General features: G+C 38.1%; 1 protein-coding gene across 1 annotated transcript in view; it reads right to left on the reverse strand.

Moving 5' to 3' along the window:
• The window catches only part of BANK1 (B-cell scaffold protein with ankyrin repeats 1), a 273465-nt gene that overhangs the window by 26451 nt on the left and 231400 nt on the right, over positions 1–15614 (reverse strand). The window contains exon 11 of the mRNA XM_005862305.2: positions 2842–2907. Coding sequence (XP_005862367.1) covers positions 2842–2907 — 66 coding nt within the window. The remainder of the gene's footprint in view (positions 1–2841; positions 2908–15614) is intronic.

Genomic DNA, 15614 nt, shown 5'->3' on the forward strand with positions numbered 1-15614 from the left:
GACACATATGTAATACCTTAATCAATAAAGAAAATAAATAAATAAATGAATAAATTAATAAAATAAAAACACCAAATAGAATAGAATAGAAAATATCTGTGACATTAAAAAAAAAAAGTTGGGAAAACTTATTTTAAAATTGCATTTTGCTGGAAACTTGTATTGGTGATCCAAAGCCCTCAGAATTTTCCTTATATTTTTTCAAGATGTAAGAACTGAGTTGAAGAAATCTGTGGAATTTCCATGGAAATGGTGCCAATTCATTTTTTTTTTCTGTTCCTCAGGAAAATTTTTTGCTTTAGCAATAGTGTAACTTCCTGGCAATCCCTTGGCAGTTGTGAACATAGGGCATCTGAAACACATACTTTCAGTGGGAAAATAGTTGGCTCTCATACATAGTCCCTTTTCCTTTCAGCATATAGTGAAACAAAGAATTTCTTTAACCTTTTTTATGAGAACTTCTATAGTCCCTTGAAAAAATTTTGACTCTGACAGCTATTTAATGAAAGGGCATTTTTTTTTGTTCTCTACTAAATAAAGAGATTATCATTGGTGAAGCATGTACTGATTTTCCTATTATACCACGGAATCCCAGGATATTTGAAAAGTATTCATTAACTCAAGAATAAGCAGTTTTGATCGCCTTATATGTCCAATGGACTGGATGGTCATAAATATCTTAAAAGGTTTAGACAAAAATGGTTGGATACAATAAACCCTTTAGGTACTTATAAGTCTTGAATTTAAAAAAAACATTCCCAATTATTCTTAAGTGTCTTCTCTTTCTCAATTTACAGTAATAGGGAGGTTTTTTAACTTTTCATGAGGTTTATATTTCTCTAGTCCTTGCAAATAGAACAATATTTTTTTCTGTTCTGCTGAATTACCGATGTCCAGGGTTAAAGGAATCTAGGGAAACTGCTCTAAGTTGAATAATCAAGAACATAATCAAGAAGTTGGATTTGAATATCTAGAAAGAAAAATATATCTAGAAAGAAAATTTTGATTGAAAATTTCAATATCCTAGCCCTCAAAGAGTTTTAAAAATCTGGTCACTGACATTTTGAAGCAAATTAGGTAATAAGATATGAACAGATATTAATCCAAAAATTTTTATAATTAGGTCCTTGTGTCCTTTTATTATTCTCTCCTCCTCTTTTCTCTGGGCACAGAGGGACTATTTTTCTATACACATGGTAGAATAATAATCGGTCTCATCTAGGCTTCATGGACACTTGCAGTCTTTCCATAATTTGTTCTCTGTGAAACAACCAGAAGAATAATTGATAAGATCAAACCTTCCAAGGATCTCCCATACATTTGTTACTTGTCACCTTCCTTCAGCCCCTGTAGCCTTTTTCACATTTCCCCCTTAATTCTAATAGAATTTAAACTGAAATATGGTAATTGAATAATTTATAAAAAGTGCTTCAAGGAAATATTTTCTTAAAGAGCTCAAAGCATCCCCTCTCTTTACTCTTTCCAAAGCTCTGTGAGGTATGTGGAGGTGTCCACAGAGGAAGGGTCTTTTTAAATTTGTTTAATTCTTCAGTGACTGTTTGATGCTATTTGCACAATGATCTCCTATGAAGTTCTGCATTAATTTCTTAAGAGAGCCAAAGGCTTGGTGGTAGAATAAATATGGAATCTTAGAAATGGAAAATTGTCAAACGGAATTTTTGCATGTAAATCTATAAGCAGCATAGCCAAGTGATTCATGGGAGACTAGAAGTTCAGCTTTGTCATGTGTCACCTTCAAACACCATCTACTTAATTGGAAGAATGATCAAAGTAGAAGCTTTTTGCTGTGGGAAAGACTACTTGAAGTCATGGATGAATAGTAATACTTTTAGGGACACAGCTTTGTTTGGAAGACATTCCAATGAGCAGGTCCTTTGAGGTTCTGTATATAATACTCAGTAGGTTTTTGAAGTTGGCACAGTCAGTACCCAGCCATCTTCACAATGGCACAAAAGGTGACTGACTATGTGAGTGTTTAGTAGCTGTTGTGAAATTTCCTGGTTTTATTTTAATGCCTCTCTCAATAATTTAGTGGTAACAATTTCAAGGTAATATTATGTTGGACTGAAGTTTTTTCAAAGGTAGATTGAGGTTAAAAGCATCCGAGCATGCTCATTGACTATCAAGCCAGCCAGTGTTAGCTCCACCTCTGCCACCTGTTACATTTTTCATTTTTGACCTTTAACTAAGGACTTATTATCAGAAAAAAATCATAATAAATAACTAGATTCTCTCTTTTCACTAGGAACCAACTGTGTGAAGGAAAACTGGGGGGCAGCTGCCTCTTTAATGAGCAAGAGGAAAACAGTCCTCTTGTATGATATGTCTCTACAACTACAGTTTTTAGCTCTCCTCTGCATGACAAGTAATTGCTCAAAAAATGTTTGGATCAAGTGTAGAAGGCAAGAATAGTGAGAAAAGGGTGAAAACTTTGATTGAAGTTTAATATAAAGCACAAAAAACCCCACGCTGGTCCCATTTTGGGGGCAATCAATATTCTGGCCCTCCCTCCAAGTAATCTCAGCGGCTTCTCTCTGAAGGTCTATGAAAGCACAGTCTCTGATGTGTGTTGGAGAATTTGTCTTACTTGACCTTCCTAGAACCCTGCTCAACATCATCATCATCACCACAAATATCCTGGCGTTTGTCAATTAAAATATGGTTTTGTATTATTATGGCAACATTTTATGTGGGTTAAACAAAAGAATAAAATTAGTCAAGCACACTTATTTACTTCTATCCCAAGAGACTTTACTTAGTATTCATAAGGCTTCTTTAACTCTTCCTTAGAGATAAATAAACTGAAGTGTGTGTCAGTACCTTGTTTCCTGGGACCATGGAACTTGTCACCATCAGATTGTCTTCTGGCTGCCTTTTGTTGAAACACTAAAAAATATAGCACATGTTATTTATTGAACATAATTATCAATAAGAACAAACTCTGGAAAGCTCCAAGAATCTAGAATGCAACACATCATTTTTCTTAGTAACAATTCTTGAATTGTATTATTTTTGAGTAGGAGGATTATGAAGTTTACAATTTTCTCATTTGTGCAGCTTATCAGTCATTTCAAAAGGCATTTTCTGTGGGCTGAATAGTATAATGCCGATGCACTGCCTCATTAAACCATTTTAAATCAAGATATGATTTCATTTTGATATCAGGTAAAGATAAAAGCTGCATTCTGTTAAAAGTGATAAATGTTAAAATCATATGAAAAATTCCATTTGCACAGAAATTACTCATGCTTGACTTCTTGGTGATAAGCAAGGATAATGACTGTTTCTTCCAAAACAGATGAAAAGCCTGCTGTATTTCACAGATGTAATAATAAAAAAACGCAATTTACTCCTGTATCACCTAGCTGGACCTCAGAACTATTAAAGAAGCTTATTTGAATTATTTCATTACCTGAAAAGTGCTTTGTTCTCATTTATTATTTCTCACAGGAAATTCTATGAGACAAGTCAGCATTACTCATCCCGTTTTGCAGATAAAAGATAAAACTGATGGTTTAATATTTATTGAGCACCCACAAGTTCCACAGAGCTTCTGGCATCTGTTAATGAAAAAAATGTCTACCTCTTACAACTTGACTTGAGAAACAGAACATTGCAGAGTTCCATTTTATTTTTATGGGTAGTTTGAATTACATGGTTTGGGAACTGAAAGAGGCCTTGGAGACCTAGTTCAGTCTCATGTGTTTATAAGTGAAAGAGGTGGGGGTAACTAAATTGTAAAGGGGCTAAGTAATTTTGCAATGATAGTAGAGATATGACTTAGACCCTCAAGCATTGAACTTTAATCTATTGCTTGGTTCTTTACAACACTACTGCCTCTTCACTTCCATAACTATTTGGTTCAGCCCAAGTGCCCATCAGTAGATGAGTGGATAAAAAGCTGTGCTACATTGACACAATGGAATACTATGCAGTTGTAAAAAAAAGAAAGATCTCTTACACTTTGAGACAGCATGGAGGGACTTGGAGAGTATTATGCTAAGTGAAATAAGCCAGTCAGAGAAAGACAAGTATCACATGAACTTACTTATATGTGGAATCTAATAAACAAAATAAACTGATGAATAAAATAGATCCAGAGGCATGGAAGCATGTAACAGACTGACAAATCTCAGAGGGAAGGGGTGGGGCAGGAAGAGAACTTATATGCTTATATACATAACCCACCGACACAGACAATAGTGTGGTGAAGGCCTGAGGTGGGGATAGGGGTGGGGTCAATGGGGAAAAATAAGGGGACATCTGTAATACTTTCAACAATAAAGATAAACTTAAAAAATAAAGATAAGAAGGAGCTAAAGGGAGGGGATTGAAAAGAACCTTAGAGTATTTTCAATACGCTTGTGTCTCTTGCTCTTAGCTCACCAGGATTTCCTAGAAGAATGAGTCTGAGGATGTGGGAGGAAGAGCTGTCCAGTTGAATGGTGCTTGACGACTATGATCAGGAGACCATGCATCCCAGAAGTTACCTTGGATCTCTGTCTTTGGTTTTAATATTCTTTAAACCCATCTAATACCAAGGTCATATCAGGATTACTCCAGGTGACACTATTTTAATTTTTTAAAAGTTCCCTAAATCGTATCAAATCAATAATTATTTATTAAGCATACTAGAGGCCTAATGCATGAAATTCGTGCAAGGGGCTTGGCCCTCACAGCCCTGTGGCTTGCCTCTGTCCTCGCAGCCCCGACTTCGTCTGGAAGGTTGTTCGGCTGTCCAGTCTAATTAGCATATATATATATTTTAATATATTTTATTGATTTTTTACAGAGAGGAAGGGAGAGGGATAGAGAGTTAGAAACATTGATCAGCTGCCTTCTGCACACCCCCTACTGGGTATGTGCCCACAACCAAGGTACATGTCCTTGACCGGAATCGAACCTGGGACCCCTGTCTGCAGGCCGACGCTCTATCCACTGAGCCAAACCGGTCAGGGCTATTAGGTAAGATTTGACACTGGTTGTCAAGAGAGAGAATACTCTTCTATCCTCTTACAAATAGGAGAAGCAAAGATTTTCAGTGTGATGTATTTAAAGAAAATATGCATGAAATGTTTCTGGTTGAAAATCAATTTTCTGCTTCAAGTTAGTATTTGGAAAGCATGCTAAATATAACTTACTGGCAAGTTCTGGGGGTTTGGGCTTACATTTTTTCTAAAATAAAATATACTGATAGATATATGGCCTGTGACTACGTTTTAGGATATTAAAAGAATTTTTACAAGTGTTGCTTCATTTTTTCATTGGCCAGTTCTAAAAGTTTTGAAAAAATAAAACACTTTTGAAATTTTAATAGCATGCAGACACTCTGTACTTTCCCCCCAATATTGTTAAGATAATAACTAAGACTGTTTAGTAAAAAATTCTGTAGTGTGTCATCATTAATCTGGGAAATAACCAGAATCCAAAGACAAATTCAGAAAATATGTTCTTCAAATAAAAAGTACATTAATTGGTAAGTTTTAGGAATTCTGCTGAATTTTGAAGCTACTGAGAACTTTGAAATATAATTATTTTTCCAGGGTTTTGACATTAATTTGTTAAAAAATCACTTTATGTTTTACATAAAATATATTTTATTGAAACATGTTTTGTTGACAAGTGCCCAGTTTCCATGAAATACAATAAATGTTAAATGAACACTTTCAGTTTATAGATTAAGAACTTACAAGTATTATACTTATTTATTGTTGAGATTTTATCAGGGTTTATTGTTGAAACATAGGGATGAGTTGGGGAATTACAGAGGGAAAGTAGGATGTTTTGAGTAGTACTGATAACGGAACTTTTTAAAGATAAGAAGTGCACTAAGTCCCACCCCACAGTACACAGATCCTCTCTACCTGTAAACCTCCCCTGAATTCCCTCCAGCTGCACCTATTACAACTGTTGCTTTCTTCCCCCTCTATAGACAAGCTCATTTCCTTACAAAAACCAAATTAGCAATTAGCATATTGCCAAACACACTAATTTCTCATTGCTGTGAAACCAGGAGGTGTTTTTGAAGATGAGGTAATCTTGGAAAAGACCTACATTAACTTGTTTCCTGAAGAAAGAGCAAGCCCATCAAAATGATCACTGATGCAAACATGCAAATCAAAAACATGAACTTTATTAGCCTTAGGAAAGGAATAGATAGGTGTAATGTTCCAGAATTTGTAAATCTTTCTTTTATAGTAAATATAAGCTGAAACATTTTAAATTGCTTCCACCAGTGAGACCTTTGTTCTAAAAAGCTTTATACACTTTATATTTACCATGTTCATCCATACCACCGTTATAAGAGAGAAAAATACGATCCATGATATGGTGGGAACTGAGCATTCGGTTATGGGTCATTCAGAGTTATACATAAAAGTACATATTTTTGTACTACAAGATTTGTGGTGAGCAAGATGGGAGTCTGTTTTAAACATATAGTAATTGAAAGAAAATCTGTATACCAGAATGTTAATGTGCTTGGCATAGTGGAAGGAGTGTAGTTTTGTCTTAATATTAACAACATGTGTGACATGGGAAAATGGCTTTATTATTTATCTTGCCAATAAAGTTAGGGTTTAGATGAGATGATATTTAATGCCTCAGTCAGATGCTATCAATTCTTTTTTCCAAGTTATTGCAGGCCAAATGGTGCCTGAATAAGTTCTTAAGTGAGTATAAATTTAAATAGAATACCACAATTTGAGGAAGAGATTATTTTGGCTGGGGGCTTAACCCAATAGAAAAACTAGAAAGTTAGATCACAGACCAATGCTAATTTTTTATAATATATGGAGATGATCCTGTCCCTATGTGTTTGAATTCTTGGAAGATACTGCTTTTGACCACATTTGATTGCATTAATGTTCAAATATGCTATCAAGGCAATTATCACATATGTCAACTTAGATGACTCTGCACCAATGAAATCTTATTTTTCTCTTCCTACGTATAATTAAAATTTGAGAAGAAAGAAAAATCAATGCATTATTAGTAGTTGTCAGTGCTTTCAAACATTAAAAGAAAGTCCAAGAGAAATTCAAACAATTCTTGAGATTCAAAATAATCTTAAACAATGTAAATGTCCCAAATACCACCCCCATTTATTTCAAATATTGGCAGAATGACTTCTGTAAGTTTTTTTTTCTAAAATGGAAATGACATTGAATGGAAAAAATTAGCATAGTATAAAATATTCAAAATGTTAAGCAGAGCAGAATTATCAGAAAAGCAGAGGAGGGAGAGAAGGTGAAATATAATGAATTCACTTGCACTATTTGTCTTTCCAGGTTGCTTCTGAAAGAACAGTCTTCATATCAACTCATTTGCAACCTATTTCAAACAAAAGGACTCTTCCAGAACTGCTCTTTTTAGAAAATCTGACAAAGCTTATTTGGCACTAGAGGCCCAGTGCACGGGACTGTTGGCCTGGCCTGTGGGGATCGGGCCAAAACCAGCAGTCTGACATCCCCTGAGGGGTCCCGGAGTGCGAGAGGGCATTCTAAAAAGTTGCTGTTGCTCAGCAGCTCCTGCATTGAGCGTCTGCCCCCTTGTGGTCAGTGTGCGTCATAGCTACCAGATGGTCGGCTGGTCCTAATGGTTGCTTAGGCTTTTATATATATAGACTAGAGGCCCGGTGCATGAAAACTCATGCACTGGATGGGGGGGGGGTCACTCAGCCCAGCTTGCCCCCTCTCACAGTCTGGGAGCCCTCAGGGGCGGGAGGCAACCCGGCGATCAGGGGAAGGTGACACCCCCATCACATCTCTGCTGCTGCCACTGCCGGCAGCGGAAGCCTTGGCCGGCCCTGGTTACCTGAGCCTTGAGCAGCCCTGGGCGGCTGGGCAGCCGCCATCCGAGGCTTGCCTGCATCTCAGGCTGGCCTTGGGAGGCTGGGGGGCTGAGGGGACCAGGGGACTCCCCGGCGTTGCTGAGCACCTGCCACCGCTGCAGGGCTGAGGGGACTGGGTGCTGCCATCTTGTGACTGTGGGCATCACCATCTTTGAGGGTGGGGCAGTCAATTAGCATATTCCCTCCTTATTGGCTGTGGGTGCTGCTGTCTTTGAGGGCGGGGCACTCAATTAGCATATTCCCTTCTCATTGGCTGTGGGTGTTGCCATCTTTGCAATGGCATGAGGGTCAATTAGTATATTCCCTCTTTATTAGATAGGATTATTTTTAAATAGCTAAGGTAAGAGAAAGTCTGTGCAATAGCTAAATGCATTTGTAAATATATGAATTATGAATGATAAAACCCTTGATGTTCCATCTCATTAGAAGTCTAAAATGAAATGTTTAGAACTAAATGCCTCTCGCTGATTCTTGAAACTAGAGATTTGATGTAAAATAAAACATGCAGATCTGTATTGTATTCTGGGTTCTCAGGGAATGCTACTGTACAGGTAGCAGCAGTGTGTTTATTATTCACTCAATAAACTTCCATTAGGTTGCTAACTCTGTAGTTAAGTGCTATGCTTAGTCCTGAGGATTCAAAGGTAAGTAAGACTCAGCCACAATTTCCATGCTGTCCTCCATTTGGATGTATTCATTTAAGCAAAGGCCAAATGTGTCATTAGTGCCTACTGCAGAGAAGGATAGAGATTAAAATATTCAGAAAGGACAAGGGTTATAATGCAGCCCTTGTAGCCTTACTCTTCCTACCTTGTTCCTCCTGAAAAAGCAATATAAACAACCCCTTTCGCCAGCAAAGACAGGGAAGAAAATGTTCTAATCCTGTAAGTGGTCATACTTACTAATCAAAATGAAACTCAGAATAGAGGTATAATCTCTTCTCAAATTGACTAAGATAAATTGTGCACTCCAGGCAGCTTAAAAACCACCATTTCATTGTTATTAATTAAAATATTATTAATTTGGACAAGTAGTTACATGTTATTAATTTGGACAAATTTATCAAACACAGGTTACCACATTTGAATAGGTACACTATGGGTGACATAGCCACAGATTGTCATTTCAGCCACATAATATGAAGACCTTTCACCTAAAAATAGTTTACTGCCTGGCAGACATATAGAGTCAGGAATTGGGCTTTTTTTTTTTAGGGAGGATTTGCAAATAGCCACCAACACATATGAACTCACCCACATGATTATAGTTTACTGTTGATATTGGTAGAAATGGAAAGTTGGAAAGCCATAGAAAATGGCATAGACATTCTAATTCAATGGCAATACAAATGGATGCTTTTGCTTCCTAAGGAGAAAACATTACTTTTTTTTTCAGTTCATAATGGAAACTTTGTCTGATAAGAGTGTTTCCATAAAAATCCTTTCCCAAACCAGGAAATCTCACTATATAAAGTATCCTTTCTACTTCTAAGGACCTTATTTTTTACAAGAGTAGAGTACCAACTGTTTTTGCTGCATATTTACTCCTTAGAGTGCAAATAAGAATCTTTCCACTCTAGAACGTTTCCACTACACCACTGGGCAGGCAGGTCTTAGTCCTCTTGTTACCAGGCAGGCCACGTGTATTGTTTGCATAGCACTGGACTGAGCGTTCATCTCCTCCCATACGATTTCATTCTGACGCATTGCTTGAGTTTACTTTTTGACCATTTGTAGTCAATAAGAAAATGATGTAAGTGTATATATTACTCTAGTGACATCCTTAGTAATTTTCCCTATTGTTTCAAAGAGAAGTGGTTTGTTTTGTTAGAAATTCACTGTAATACTCTAGAACAGCGGTTCTCAAACTGTGGTTTGCAACCCTTTTGGGGGTCGAACGACCCTTTCACAGGGGTTGCCTAAGACCATCGGAAAACACATATATAATTACATATTGTTTTTGTGATTAATCACTATGCTTTAATGATGTTCAATTTGTAACAATGAAAATACATCCTGCATATCAGATATTTACATTACAATTCATAACAGTAGCAAAATTACAGTTATGAAGAAGCAACGAAAATAATTTTATGGTTGGGGGTCACCACAACATGAAGAACTGTATTAAAGGGTCGTGGCATTAGGAAGGTTGAGAACCACTGCTCTAGAAACTGTGATGAGTTCACCTTTTGGTTCATACTTAGAAATCACCAAAAGTAACTTCTCTCTGTGCTTTTTTTGTTTGTGTGTTTTGTTTTTCTGTGTTAGGAAATATTGCTATCCTGAGAAGCAACCAGTAGGATCTGAATCTGGTCATGCTTACTTTGAACAAACATTAAATGCTAGTTATGTTAATAAGACTCTAAGGAAGAAAATTCCTATACATGCAGATTGAAAATAACTTATATACAGAAAAAGGCTGTGCCTACTTGTTCTATGTAATATTTAATATTGGTAGTTAATAATTTGGAAAAGTCATGCAGGATGATGTCTTGGGATAAGAAACCCAATGGAAGAAGCAAAAGGCATAGTACCTGCGGAGATTGGCGGGTCCTGTCTCACCTCTGTACTACGGCACACCTTTCAGCATAGAGGCTACCATTTCGGCATCCTACTCCGTGCCTTCTACTGTACATATGTAGTTGTAATTCTCATGAAAACTCTCTGAAGTAGGTATTGGTATTTCTTTTTTTAATATTAAGCAAATAAAACAAGATCATGTAACTTCAACATAATTATAAAACTTTTAAGTGGCTAAGTCATAATTCAAATTCAGTTTCATCAGGCTTCACAGTCTTCATAAATTTCACTCTACCAGCTGCCAGGTCCTTAGAGGTGCTTCCCAGGGAGACAGCCCCACAGAGCACCTTATTTTTCTCTAAGGAAACATATTTAAATTAGAATAAAAAGGCACATACATTAAAAGTGCTGGTGAAAACTACTGTGAATTCAGGAGATCTAAAGTGAGAATAAAGAAAATTTGTGTCGATAGCTGGCTGTTTGACACATCTATGATTTCATCTTCAGATGACCATTCTCTCAAGTATTAAAATGTTTACTCTGTCTTAACAATGGAAACAACCCAAGTCATGGTTTCTCAACCTCGGCACCAGTGATATCTTGGACTGGATAATTCTTTGCAGTGGAGCCTGTCATGTGCATTGCAGGATGGTTAGCGGCATCTCTGGTCTCCATCCACTAAATACCGATAGTACTGTCCCATCGGGACAACCGGGAATGTCTTTAAACATTGCCAAATGTGTTCTGGGAGGCAAATCACCACCAGTTAAAAACTACTACTCGGACTATTAAGCTTCTTACTAAAGACATCTTTAACAGAGACTCTAGAAATGCCATGTGTTTAGGAGAAAAATATCAGAGTTCACTCTGCTGCTGAATGAAAATCTAAGCACTTGATAATATTTGCATTTATTTTCACAGGAAATACAAATCCTTTAATGTCAATTCATACTACAGTTGCATACTGCCTTTCCCCACCCTTCACTAATATAAAGACATTGAATTTCTGGAAGGTGAGGCTAGAGAAGTTCATCATTATTATGCCAACACTCTAACAGATGGTCTGCAAAGCTCTTCTTAGGTTTTATTCAATGTCTCTGTGCTGTGCCACCATGAGGAGGAGAGAGTACATTAACACACCTGGGTTACACAAGCAGGCTTGATACCCTCTAACAAACAGCGCACATAGGTCTGAATATCTGCTCCTTTGAAGAGCTGCACCAGCCCCCTTTCAGGGAAAGGAGAGAAGCAGAGAGAAAATCACAGGGGAAGACAAGGACATTGGGCTTACCAGTAGAATGATAAAGGTTTCTCTGCCCAAGAGCACCTGTAATGTTCATACTAAATCCTGAAGCTGAATGGTTTGGACCAGGTCACCCAGCCAGAGCAGGACCAAAGGTACCTGACTTACAGCCTACTTTTATCCACTTGACCATATTTCTTCACTAGTGAGGACAAAGACCATTCCCCTCTGCATTTACAATGATATGCATGATTTTTCCTAAGAGATTCTACAAGTTTTTTTTTTCCTGTTTGCATTTCAACTGCATTGTATGTGATCCATTTCAAGTGTAAGTGAATTGCAAGTGGAAAATTCCCAAGAGCAACTGAGTTGTACTTGACATTTTGGGGTCCTTGTAGCTGAGTGGCTCTCAAAAAGGTCGTACACAGCTTTGTTGCACTGCAAAATGCCAAGGGCAACTCAGTAGCAATTGAAAATTGAAAGGGAAATTATATTCTACTCCAAATCAGAAACATGGACTCTGATGAAGGATCTTGGTTCCATTAATTATGTGAGAAAAAATGGGAAATTGTCCTTTGATGTTAAAATATTTCCCCCAATAGGCAATCACCTCTTTGCATGATTTATGAATATAGTTTTACCACCAATTTATCTATACTATACAAGTGCTCATTTTCTTTCCTTGATTTGTCTTAAATCAAGAATGCTGTCACCAAGAAGCACTGTAAAGCCATGTTAATTCCTCTATATTCTTGAAGCTTAATGAACCTGATCCTTTTCAATATTATATGGAGAAAAAGGTGGGCGAATACAATAACTGAAAGCAAGCAGACTTCAAAAACTTCACATTAAAAAATGAATGACTTTTTTTGTGGTTGTTAACATAAAATTATGTATAGTATAACAGGGATAGAATTTTAAAATATAAGAAACATAGCTCTCAAGTAAAATAATCCATGTATTTGATTGTGCATTAATGTTACATTTTTGGAAGTAGTAGATGGTGGTGATGGTGGAACCAGCTTCTCTCTGATATGTTATGCTGTATGAAAGCAGTTAGAATGCTTATCTATATGTAAATGTCCTAGAACTTTGTCCCACACTGTGTGGGTCCCCTCTCCACACAACTCAGGGAAACAGTTACTTACATTTCTATGTTTACTAGGAGCCCAGCGTGTGACATCGCACAGCGCCGCCCTGCCTTGACACCCAAACCTGTCCATGCAGAGCTCCAGTGCGCCTGGCCCAGCCCCCAAACCCTCTGGCCTTCTCTGGCCACTTCAAGCCCCGCCCTCAGTCCCTTGAGTCACCTGGGGCTAGTCCCGCCTTCTCCAGGCTCCAACGCGTCATGGCGCCAGAGGAAAACATGGAAGCCTCCCGCCTGCTGCGCTGTGCTCCTTCCCCTGGCAGGTGGGCCACAGGGCGCTCTGAGTGCGAGCGGTGGGTGGCAAAGGACTAGTGAGGGGGTTGCTATGGGCCCTCACCCCCACCCTCCCCAGCACGGGATGGTCCCACCTCCTCCGGGCGCCTCCCCGCTTCCGCCCCGTCTCTGGAGCAACGCCCCAGCTAATATGCTAATGGCCTGGTCGTTCTGTGTTACGGTGTCCCGACCATTAGCATATTAGCTCTTTATTAGTATAGATTACAGGATATGATAAAGGATACAGAGGAACCATCAGATGAAGAGATACATAGGGTGAGGTCTGGGAGGGTCCCAAGCCCATGAGTTGCTGTCCCCATGGGTGTGTATGGATCTGTTTGCCAGCCTGGAAGCTCTCATAATCCCCTCCTTTTGGGATTTTATAGCGGCTTCTTCACCTAGACATGATTGACCATTAACTCCATTTTCAGCCCTTTTCCCTTCTCAAGAGAATGAAGGTTGGGCTGGAAATTCCAAGCTTCTCATCATGGCTTGGTCTTTCCAGTTACTAGCCCCTCATTCAGGAGCCCACACAGAGTTGCCTCATTAGAACAAAAGACACTCATATTACTCAGGAAATTCCAAGGGTTTTAGGAGCTCTGTGTCAGGGGTAGGCATTCTATATAATAAAAGGATAATATTCTAATTGACCAAATGATGGAATGACCAGCCACTATGACGTGCACTGACCACCAGGGGGCAGATGCTCAAGGCAAGAGCTGCCCCCTCATGATCAGTGTGCTCCCACAGCCAGAAGCCAGGCTCATGGCTGGTGAGCGCAGCGACCCACCTCCATGGCAGCGCTAAGGATGTCTGACTGTGGCTAAGCCATCAGTCAGACATCCCCCCAAGGGCTCCTGGACTGCAAAAGGGTACAGGCCGCGCTGAGGGACGCCCTCCCCCGCCCCCAGTGCACAAATGCCGTGCCCCTGGCCTCTGGTATATATATATTTAATTATCTCACAAAAGCCAACATGATTTTCCTGTATGACTCTGGTTTGTTTGCCTAGTCCCTTTGCCAGTATTTTCTTGAGTTTCTGAAAGAGTAAGTTGGGATTCTGCATCCTGTTTTCTTCTTTCCTTCCCTACTCCACACCCTTCTTCTTTGGCTACATTAATATATCCTGGATGTGCCTACATTCTGCTACCACTTCAGTGGCAATTCTATTTAATATATGTGTGTGAGCTAGAAAAAAAGGGAAGATCTAGTGACTTTTACCCTGTGGAATGCAAAGAACTTCAAGAAAGAATTGGCTGACTAGGAAACTACCTTTTATATACTTAAATGTAAAAATATTTTTTTTAAATTATACATTATAACACTGGTTCCTCTCTGCATATAACACAAATGTTATGAGAACAAATTAGGTTGTGAGTTTGAATTAGAAAGAATTTCTATGAAGTTTTAAGGGTGTCTGGCTTACAAGTACATGAGATAAATAGCCTTTATACTTTCTTAGAAATTCAAGATTTCTAAGATTCTTTAAAGTTCCTGTGTGTGTGTGTATGTATGTGTGTGTGTGTGTGTGTGTGTGTGTGTGTATGGCCAGAGTGGCTCAGTAGTTGAGCATCGACCTATGAATAAGAAGGTCACAGTTCAGTTTCTGGTCACATGCCTAGGTTGTGGCCTTAATCCCCAGTAGGCGGTCTGCAGGAGGCAGCTAATCAATGATTATCTCTCATCATTGATGTTTCTATCTCCCTCTCCCTCTCCCTTTCTCTCTGAAATCAATAAAAGTATATATTTTTAAAAAGAATGTAGCTAAGATAGCCAGATATTTGACCAAATATTAAGCATTCCAGACAGCACAAGCAACAAATGAAGATAATAAAGACAACATGAGAATTGAAGAAAAATAAAAATCCCCCAAATTTAAAAATAAAAGCAAAATGAAATAAAAACAACAACCAAACTTTTTAATTATACTGCACCCCCCCCCATTAAAAAAAGAATGGTACACCAAAAAAGAAACAGAGAACAAGAAAGAGCTTATAGAAAATAAGACTATGGCAGTCAATTGAAGGATGAGAAGATAAAGTGCAAAGAGGAGAACCACACAACAGGAGAGTCTGTACTTGTGGTCCAGAGAACTCCAGGCTCAGGACAGAGAAGATGATGTACCTCCTTAATGATTTCTAAAATATAACCAAAATATTGTATTAAGCTACATCTATGTTCTTGCTTTAAAAATATTCATTGGTAAATAGCAACCTTGTCAAAGAGCCAGTAATATTCTCAAGGTCACTATGACAATCTGAGAATTTCTAATTACAGCTTCTCCCCTGCCTTAATAATCTAGATAATTGTTCCAGCACACTTAATTTTAGCTGAAACATTTAAAAAATTTGTCATCGTTTCCTATTTTTTAATAGTTTCTTGAACATTATCAGCAGCAGGTAACTGTTAACTAAGTATATTATACACTGGTAAATAACATACATACTGTCTTAATTTTCTTATACAAGTTTCTCAATACATACAGCTTAAGTAATAGAATGGTTTCTTTTGAACCTATTAAGCACAGATAAGTAACTGTGTTCCTTTTGGGTGGATAT

The sequence above is a fragment of the Myotis brandtii genome, unplaced genomic scaffold (assembly GCF_000412655.1).
Source record: "Myotis brandtii unplaced genomic scaffold, ASM41265v1 scaffold163, whole genome shotgun sequence".
NCBI classification, from domain to species: Eukaryota; Metazoa; Chordata; class Mammalia; order Chiroptera; family Vespertilionidae; genus Myotis; species Myotis brandtii.